Source organism: Cebus imitator, unplaced genomic scaffold (genome assembly GCF_001604975.1).
Source record: "Cebus imitator isolate Cc_AM_T3 unplaced genomic scaffold, Cebus_imitator-1.0 Scaffold359, whole genome shotgun sequence".
NCBI classification, from domain to species: domain Eukaryota; kingdom Metazoa; phylum Chordata; class Mammalia; order Primates; family Cebidae; genus Cebus; species Cebus imitator.
In genome coordinates this window covers 693,564-703,775 of record NW_016107674.1, presented here as the reverse complement: position 1 = coordinate 703,775, position 10,212 = coordinate 693,564, and the positions used below count along the sequence as shown (strand labels likewise).

The following is a 10,212-nucleotide window of genomic DNA, read 5'->3' as shown; positions in this document are numbered from 1 at the left end:
GAGTTTCGCTCTTGTTACCCGGGCTGGAGTGCAGTGGCGCGATCTCAGCTCTCTGCAACCTCCGCCTGCTGGGTTTAAGCGTTTTTCCTGCCTCAGGCTCCCGGGTAGCTGGGATTACAGGCACGCGCCACCATGCCCAGCTAATTTTTGTATTTTTAGTAGAGACGGGTTTTCACCTTGTTGACCAGGATGGTCTCGATCTCTTGACCTCGTGATCCACCCGCCTCGGCCTCCCAAAGTGCTGGGATTATAGGCGTGAGCCACCGCACCCGGCGTCTAATAAAGTTTTAAAGCTATTTTAAAACTCAAATGAAGTAAATGGTTACCAACAATAAATCTGGTCATTTATCTTTTCCCAAATGTTACACACATAAAACAGGAACAACTAAGTACTTTGTTCATGTCAGTGCTTAGTGATGGAAAATGAAAGAAACTTAAAAGGCCTTTTCAGATCATCAGCCTCATCCAAAGAGGACTGTGTTCCTAAAATACACTGATATATGTTTTCCTGTTATACCATGTATGAAATTTTGCAAATAACCAAAAAATTATCTGAGAAAGGAAAGATTTTTATTTTCAACAATATTCACTGTCATACTAGTAACATAAAGGGAAAAATTCTCCAGTGTTCTGGAGATTCCCATATGCCTACCACCTGCACAAAGTAGAGGAATACCACAATTCAGGAAATCAAGATTCCTCTATCAGAGGCCAAGAAATTTCAAGCATTGCTCTAAAGTTTGGTTACATTAATATTACCAATCTATAAATAAAGAGAATCTTAAAAAGAAGGCTTGGTAATCTCAGCACTGTGGAAGGCTTAGGCAGGCAAATCGCTTGAGCCCAGTTACAGAGCTGCCTGGGCAACATGGCAAAATCCCATCTCTGCTAAAAATACAAAAAAAAAATAGCCAGGTGTGGTGGTATGTGCTGGTAATCCCAGCTATTCAGGAATCTGAGGTGGGAGGTGGGAGGACTGCTTGAACCGGAGACTTGCAGTAAGCCAATATCACACCACTGCACTCCAACCTGGGCAACACAGCAAGAATCTGCTGCAAAAAAAAGAAATTCTCCAAGAGCCATGTCCTCACCTGTTTCTTATTCCTGGTGGGAGATTTCTTTTGCCTACATCAGTCGCTGGATTCATGCAGGCAAATAAACGGAAGTCAGGATGCCGAACCAGTGGCTCTGTAAGAGAAAATTATGAATTCTCAAAAAAGGTAAGATTAACTCCACAGAACCCCAGGCCCAGCCAGCCTGGTGCTGGCTGTTCACACCATCCTTGTCTTTTCTGAAACCACAATGAAATCACTTTCCAGGCCTATATATACAACCTAATCTTACACTGCAGTCTTTTGTGGTATATGTATTCACTGTTATTAACTATTCACCTGTTATTTTGTAAGTGTGTTTATTATCCATAACCCAAACACCTGGTCCAATTATATTATTCTTCTTTACATTCCCCATACCAAAACAGTTCAAAGAACTTTGCAGAAAATTAATATCTAAGAAATGAACAAATTCCATTGGGAGGCCCATGTCATCCTTCTAACCAAAAAAATAAATAAATAAATAAATTCTCACTCTAAAGTTGCCATTGGGCTCGACACCATGTCAAATCCCAAGGGATTCATGTGCTACCTGTGTCTCCTCGATCCAGCAACACTAGGGATCCAGAGGATCCTTCAAGCAAACCACTCAGACATTCTAGTATTTCTGGAGCAGCCAAGTTAATCTCATCCAACAAGATCCACTCTCCTTTCTTTACAGCCTGAGCTAATGTACCCTAGAAGAAGATAAAATAAAATGTTAAGAATTTGTGTCAAATAAAGGCACACTTGCCAAAAACAGTTATGCAAGCAGGGTTAGAAATAGAGGCAGGGGGTAATCTTTCCCACTTGATGGGCCTATACCTCAACTACCCATTGGCTGACAGCAGATAGTCAGAGTTAAGGCCAAGTTAATTTTTTAAATGTCCAAAAGGGTCAAGGGAACATATTTGGGCCTAACAGAAAGATGCAGTGAACTAAATCCTCTAATTATGTGGATGTTCATGTAAATAGCTTTCATTGTAGTCAGGTGTTTAAAGGCACCCAAAGGCTATTAGAACTCAAAATAATTATAGGGTCAGGCTACATGAAGATTAGACAAATGTGTTTAGTGTTTGTCATACACAGCCTTTCTTTTTTTTTTTTTTTTTTTGAGACGTAGTTTCGCTCTTGTTACCCAGGCAGGAGTGCAATGGCGTGATCTCGGCTCACCGCAACCTCCGCCTCCTGGGTTCAGGCAATTCTCCTGCCTCAACCTCCTGAGTAGCTGGGATTACAGGCACGCGCCACCATGCTCAGCTAATGTTTTGTATTTTTGGTAGAGACGGGGTTTCACCATGTTGACCAGGATGGTCTCGATCTCTTGACCCTGTGATCCACCCGCCTTGGCCTCCCAAAGTGCTGGGATTACAGGCTTGAGCCACCATGCCCCGCCATACACAGCCTTTCACACCTGCTGAATGTCAAAATGAATCATCCCCTGGCTTTAGTACACTAGTGTTATATCTTCAAATTCTATATCCTAGAGCAATAAAAACAAATCTAATCATCTATTCAGTTGACATGACATCAAAAACTATTTTACGATTATTAAGCTGCTTTATACTTTTGTAAAAATGTTTATCCTAAAAAACAAATCTACTACAAATTTAATTGAAAAACATAAAACAGAAGAAATATATTAACTCCAGTGTATTACTAAGTCATAAAACATAAGCCTTGTTTTGAGAACACAACAATTTAATTGGTTGTTTTAGAATAATCCTATTAAGAATCATTCTGATGACCAAATTTCCCACACTCACAATGTATGGTTGACTATACCTTCTCTGTTACTAAAACACCATCGAGTAAGACTCCCACTTCCTCTAGGGCTTCATCTTAAGGACTGTCACAGAAACAAAATTTTTTTAAATGCCCAAGTCACAAATATTTGACCAAGTTGATCCTTCCTACAGGGTCACAGGACAGCAAACAGTAGAGATGTCCATGACTTGGGATTAACATTGGGGCACCAAAGTGAACAGCTCCAAATCCCTCTCTCACATTCACACACTCCCCGGGGACACACGTGGCAAAAGAAAGACGACGGAGTTCACTAGTTGTCATCAATTGTATCTTTAAAAATAATAATAGATGCAGCAATCTCGCTTCTGGGTACTTCCACCCAAAAAACTATGAAAACAGTATGTCAAAGGGATGCCTACATTCCCATGCTCATTCCCAAGCTCATTCTCACTATGCACAATAGCCAAGATAAAGAATCAACCTATGTTTCCATCAACAGATACGTAAAGAGAATTTTGTATATATACATATATACAAACAATGGAATCTTACTCAGCTTGAAAAAATAAATAAATTTTGTCATTTGTTACAACAGAAACAGAAACAGAGAACATTATGTTACATGAAACAAGCCTGGTGAAGACAGACAAGTATCGCATGCTCTCACTTATATGTGAAATTTAAAACAATAGAACTCAAAGAAGCAGCCAGCAGAATGGTAGAGTTAGCAGAGGCTAGGAGAGTTGGGGAGTATGCAGTAATGAAGGTACAAAGCCTTAATTAGACAGAAAAAATAAACTTTCTTTCCTTTGAGATACATATTGCACAGCATGGTGACCATGCTGTAAACAGTAAATAATGAGTTGTACATTTCAAAATTACTAAAGCAGTACATTTCAAATATTCTCACCCCAAAAAATGATATTTGAGGTGATGAATACGTTAATTAGTTTTAGTTATTCCACTGTATTCATAAATCATAACATTATTTTGTACCCCATAAATATATACAATTATAATTCATCAATTTATACTTTTAAAATTTATATTTAAATAATGATGTTGCTCATTAAGCCCTTATAATTGCCATAATTACCATGAAGAACCTTTTTCAAAATTTTCCCCCAAAATCATTATTTCATTAAGACAATACAAAACAGTAACCTGCCTAAAACATTATGTTTTGCATCAAATCATAAGCTAAATAACGAAAACAGAAATACCTCTACAAATGCAAACAATAAGGTATTTTCAGTCATTTTCATCTGTTGTTGGGCATGGTTGAGTCTGAGACCAAATGCTTCCCATTTCTCTTTTATGAGTAACCCTAGGAAAGAATAAAGACAAGAATCTAACACACATTTTGAGCTGTAATATATACAACTTTTAAACATAACACAATTAACAAAACACTAAGTCTAAAAACTTACATAATGCTAACTAAATGCCAGACAACACTAATTAGCTCACGTGTATGCATATCTATGTATTAATTACCTCATTTAACCCTCACGCAACCCTCTGGACTAGTTATTCTTATTCCTGCTTTACAGATAAGGAACCACACAGAAGTAAATAAAGCTAGCAAAAGCCTCTTGGCTATGGAATCCAGCTCCTTAGAAACAAGCTTTTTCTGAGGAAATTAGCTTTACTGACTAAATAGTACTTGCACATCAGCCTTACCAGTCATCTGTTTTTGCAGAAATCATATGAAGAATGGGGGCACAATACTTCATAATTAGTCATTCTGTCAATTCCTAGAAAGCTCCAATTTGTACTCTTACTCCAAGAGTAAGAGTATTTACTCTTCCCCAAAACTCTTAATCTGTTCACTGAAGCCCAGCCTCATGCCCTCCCCCACGGCACCCTGGGTCACATCCTTACCACTTTCACTCTCTTTTCCATCCTTGTTAACAGCAGACTTGTGTACATGCTGCATTAGTCTCAGGAGATCATGCCACCGTTTCTGTCTGTAACAGGTCTGAATGTGCCCCAAGAACGTAAAGTTTTGTTTCTTGGAAAATGTCTGGGCAAAGAGCTCCTCAAATGCCTCCCGTAAGGGTAGCCAAATAAGCTTATGGTCCACCGGTTTATAACTGAAACCGATACAGGTAAATGTGATTCACAAACTTCAGAAGTTAACAGAAGTTAGAAAGCATGGCTCAGAAAATAGGAGTAGGTCTCAGATTTCATTTAATCAAAGTCAGAAATAATACCGAAATATTTAAAATCTACATTACAGTTTTAAATTGTAATCTGTTTTCCCCCATTTGAAGGGCCTATAATGAAGGTAAAAATGATTATCAAATTAACAGTGCTATGAAAAAAACTAGCTTAGCCCGGCTACTCATACTGGTAACCCCAGCACTTTGGGACACTGAGGCAGGAAGATCACTTGAGCCCAGGAGTTCAAACCCAGTCTAGGCAACATGGCAAAACTCTGTCTCTACAAAAAAATATAAAAATTAGTCAGGTGCAGTAGCACACACCTGCAGTCCCAGCTACTTGGAAGGGTGAAGTAGGAGGCTCAAGCCCAGGAAGTGGACGTTGCAGTGAGCCAAGAACACACCACTGCACTCCAGCCTGGGCAAGAGAGCCAGACCCTATCTCAAAAAAAATAAAATTAAAAAAAAAATTTTAAGTCCTATTTGAATAGTAAAATTCACATCATTTATTTTCCCAACATGTCTAAATAATCATGTATAGGGCATAATAAGAAACCATCCATATTTAATTAAGCTTGACTAAAATCTGAGGAATAATAAACATATGAAATTGATTTACTTATGTAAATTAAACCCAGCCCACACATTATCAATTAGGAAAAGGGTAGGAGAGAGCAACAATTTGTGCTACCTCCCTGGCAAAAGCTCCAATGAAGCCTTATCTGAGAAAACTCTTCTTCTATTGCACTGAGCACCCTAGAACCTGTGGTTGTTAACACTAAAAAAACAGTATTTCTTCCCTCAAGCAATAAACACAAACATAAGAAAAAAATTTTAAGCCACACTTACCCTCCAAGCAAGTCTGCAGTATCACTTTGTTGATTCATATTGACAACCCTCAAACGGTGGCCTTTTATAAAGACAGTACAAATGAGTTACTCCAATAATTTAAAGACCAATAATATCCAGTGTGCTCAAGGCTGTGGAATATAGCATGGGGCTTTTTTATTTTTTGAGAGAAAGTCTTGTTCTGTCACCAAGGCTGGAGTGCAGTGGTCCAATCATGGCTCACTGCAGCCTCGACTTCCTGGGCTCAAGTGATCCTTCTGTCTCAGCTTCCCAAGCAGCTGGGACTATATATAGGCACATACCACCACACTTGGCTAACTTTTGTGTAAAGACAGGGTCTCATGATGTTGCCAGGCTGGTCTTAAACTCCTGGGCTCAAGCAATCCTCCTGCCTCCAGCTCCAAAAGTGCTAGGATTACAGGCATGAGCGAGCCACTGTGAAAATAAGGTAAATTTTCAAATGTGCATTTGCTCTGAATCATGAGAGCCCAGAAGTTGGAGACCAACCTGGGCAACACGGTGAGACCTCATCTCTGCAAAAAACTTAAAAAATCAGCCAGGTGTGGTGACACATGCTTGTAGTCTCAGCTCTCTGGAAGGCTAAGGTAGGGATCACCTGAGCCTATGAAGTCAAGGCTGCAGTGAGCTGTGAGTTCACCACTGCATTCCAGCCTGAGCAACAGAGTACGACCCCGTCTCAAAAAGAATAAATAAAAATAAAAAGAAGAAATGCAGTATTCTGTTTTTAAAAGTTGTCCAATTTGTTTAACTAAATGCAATATGTAGAATATAATCCCATATTTTGTTTTAAAACAAAACAAAATCTAAACATATATACATGTATTTGCATAGGCAAAGATTAGAAATGAAATAATTTAATAACAATCTGTTAAAAGTAGTTATTTCCAGGCAAAGAGACTACACGTGGACTGTTGGCACTTGTTAAATTCCGTGGTCTTTGAATTAGTATTTTTAAAAAAGGAAAAAAGGTAGTCAGTATGAAATGTCTGGGGGCAGATTTATTTCTGCTAGGCATTACCTGTAATGTGAGCCAAGTATTGGACAGTAGAGGTTTTGCCGGTCCCAGTCTCTCCCACTAGCAACACAGGCTCCCCTTTGCTGACACACACTGCAAGCTGTTCGATGAGAACAGAGGACGGCCGTGTAGCAGCAAAAGTGAACTTCTCCCTGGGAAGGAGAAAAAAAGAGTTTAAAAACCATGCTGCAAGCTTTTCCTAGTTTTGCTGTGAGAAACCAGATTTTCCAGAGTCAACAAACAAGAATGAGAAAACAGCTCAGAGTAATTGCCTTCATGCTTTGCATGTTGTAAGACAGTCTTACAACATGCAAAAATTACAGAATTCAGTCACTCTGCAAACACCGAATACTCAGATATCTGATACCATGCTAGGCTCTGGAGATTAAAAAGATTAATAAGACAAGACTATCTGTACCAGTTATCTCATCTTGAGCAAATTACTTAATGTGTCTTAGCCTCAGTTTCCTCACCTGTAAGATGTGGGTAACAACAGTACCTAGTTGAAATAGGTTAATAATCTTTCCCCAAACTCATGTCCACCCAGATCCTATGAATGTGACCTTATTTCAAAAAAGGGTCTTTGAAGAAAATTAATCAAATTAAGATAAGGTCATGTTGCATTCAGGTGGGTCTTAAATCCAATGTCTGGTGTCCTTATAAGAGAAAGATTTGGTGACAAAGAAATACACACACAAGAAAGAAGGGCCATGTGACAACAGAAACGGCACTTGGTGTGATACAACTACAAGCCAAGGAACACCAAGGACTGCTGGAAGCCAAAGAGATCAGGCACTGTGGCTCAGGCCTGTAATCCCAGCACTTTGGGAGGTCAAAGCAGGTGGATCACCTGAGGCCAGGAGTTCAAGACCAGCTGGCCAACACAGAGAAATGCTGTCTCTACTAAAAATATAAAAATTAGCTGGGCATGGTGGCACATGCCTATAATCACGGCTATTCGCAAGGCTAAGGCACGAGAATCACTTGAACCAGGGAGGCAGAGGTTGCTGTGAACCAAGATCACGCCACTGTACTTCAGCCTGGGTAACAGAGTGAGACTCTGTCTCAAGAAAACGGGGAAAAAAAAAGAAAAAAACAGGAAGAGGCAAGAAAGCATTCTCCCCTAGAGCCGTCAGAGGGAGGAGTATGACTTCCAGCCTCCAAGACTGTGAAAGAATAATGTCTATAGTTTAAAACCACCATGTTTATGGTAATTTGTTACGGGAGGCCTAGGACAGTAATATATTAATTCAGAGAATTATTACAACCACTACATGAGAAAATATGTAAAGACTTAGTATAAAGTGAGACATGTAATAAGTATTAAATGTTACCTCCATCTCAGAATTTTTGCTGTTGTTGTTTTTTTGTTGTTGTTGTTGTTATTATGTTTTGTTTTGAGACAGAGTTTCTCTCTTGTTGCCCAGGCTGGAGTGCAAAGGCGTGATCTCGGCTTACTGCAACCTCCGCCTCCTGGGTTCAAGCAATTCTCCTGCCTCAGCCTCACAAGTAGCTGGGATTACAGGCATGTGCCACTACACCCAGCTAGATCTCAGAGTCTTATATAACCCCAGCCTTCCAGGAATTTACGGACTAATGTCTGACTTCCAATTGAGGCTTACTTCACTAAATACACTGCAGTGAATAAAATCAGTGATTCATCTTTGGTATTGTCAAGTCTCTAATAAATTTCATTGCCTCTTTCACCTATTAATATCTAATTTCACAGAACATACTTTGGGAAAACACCACTACTTCCCATGTAACATACTGCAGATATCACAGTTCAGACACGTGTTTTGCAAAAAGACAAGAGGCTGAGCTAGACTTCTGTCCAGTTTCTGGAATCCCCACAGATGGCAGCTTAGTTTAGAGCCCTACTTACCGCTGTATGTGAACAGCCTCACTTTGTTTCCGGAGAAGCCGCACTCGACCAACTTGTAAATCTAGCTCATTGATCACAATTTCTGGTTTATAACGTTGACAAAAGAATTCAGCCTGTGGGACAAAAGATTTTATCTGAGTAAAGATCCATATACTTTTTGAACACTTCCTTATCTAAAGGATCCTTTTGGCCCTCAAATTAGCCCTCTGCAAAGAACCATTCTCTAATTCCCAGAGAGGTGCGTGAGATTTTCATCAAGACACTTCTTTTTTCTTTTTCCAAATTTCTAATACTATGTTTTTTAAAACACTGATGTTTCTTTGGTACTTTTTAAATAAGCCCTACCTATATATGGAGTGAACACCCTGATATATCCCAACAGAGAAAGTGAACAGTAAGTCCACATCTAAAAGGTAACATAATGTTGGAAATCATGGTACATATCTGACTATAGCCAAAACAAAAAGAGCTGTGGCAGGTGCTCCTGGAATTCTACCTAGCAGCCATTCCTCTCTTGTCCAAAGAACACAGACTCTGTTCAGGTTTGGGGCAGGAGTAAAAGAAGTAAACTAGTCTGGGAAAAGTGAGCTCTTCCCCAACAAAAGAAGATGAATATTGGTGTAATGAATATTCATGGTGGTTTTATTGCTTCCCGATGATCAACATATGTATCATTTACATCCCTTTCAGCAGGATGTTCTATGACCTCCAGCCAAAGCCATCCCAACTATTTCATAAGCCTTATAAAAATCTCCACTACTGCAATTCCTGACATAAGATCTTTTAGCGTAATCGTTCATGTGAGAATACCAGGTACCTGCCTCAAGACGAGCCAGATATTTCTCCTGCCACCAATGCCACTGCTGAAAGAATCCCTCCTCCCAAAATACATATTTTGACATAAAACAAGAATGCCAAAATATTAACAATGTCAGCAATGGACCTAAGGTATTCGTTGGTACTCCTCTTTTCAACGTTTTTGCTTGTTTTGGAGACAGACTCTCGATCTGTCACCCAGGTTGGAGTGCAGTGGCACAATTTCGGCTCACTGCAACCTCTGCCTCCTGGGTTCAAGTGATTCTCCTGCCTCAGCCTCCCAAGTAGCTGGGATTACAGACATGTGCTACCACGCCCCGCCTTGTATCAATTTTTTTTTTTTTAGACGGAGTTTCACTCCGTGTCTAGGCTGGAGTGCAATGGTGGGATCTCAGCTCACTGCAACCTCCACCTCCCACATCCAAGCCATTCTCCTGCAGCCTCCCAAGTAGCTGGGATTACAGGCACTCGCCATCAAGCCCCGCTAATTTTTGTATTTTTAGTAGAGACAGGGTTTCACCATGTTGGCTAGGCTGGTCTCAAACTCCTGACCTCAGGTAATCCACCCACCTTGGCCTCCCAAAGGGTTGGGATTACAGGCCTAAGCCACCACGCCCCACC

At 40.0% G+C, this 10,212-nt stretch overlaps 1 protein-coding gene across 1 annotated transcript in view; it reads right to left on the bottom strand.

Moving 5' to 3' along the window:
* MDN1 (midasin AAA ATPase 1) overlaps positions 1-10,212 on the bottom strand; it is a 176,290-nt gene that overhangs the window by 113,604 nt on the left and 52,474 nt on the right. Inside the window, exons 13-19 of the mRNA XM_037730790.1 lie at positions 8,776-8,888; positions 6,894-7,042; positions 5,855-5,915; positions 4,725-4,936; positions 4,064-4,167; positions 1,645-1,789; positions 1,092-1,188 (exon numbers count right to left, since the gene is read on the bottom strand). Of these exons, the coding sequence (XP_037586718.1) occupies positions 1,092-1,188; positions 1,645-1,789; positions 4,064-4,167; positions 4,725-4,936; positions 5,855-5,915; positions 6,894-7,042; positions 8,776-8,888 (881 nt within the window). The remainder of the gene's footprint in view (positions 1-1,091; positions 1,189-1,644; positions 1,790-4,063; positions 4,168-4,724; positions 4,937-5,854; positions 5,916-6,893; positions 7,043-8,775; positions 8,889-10,212) is intronic.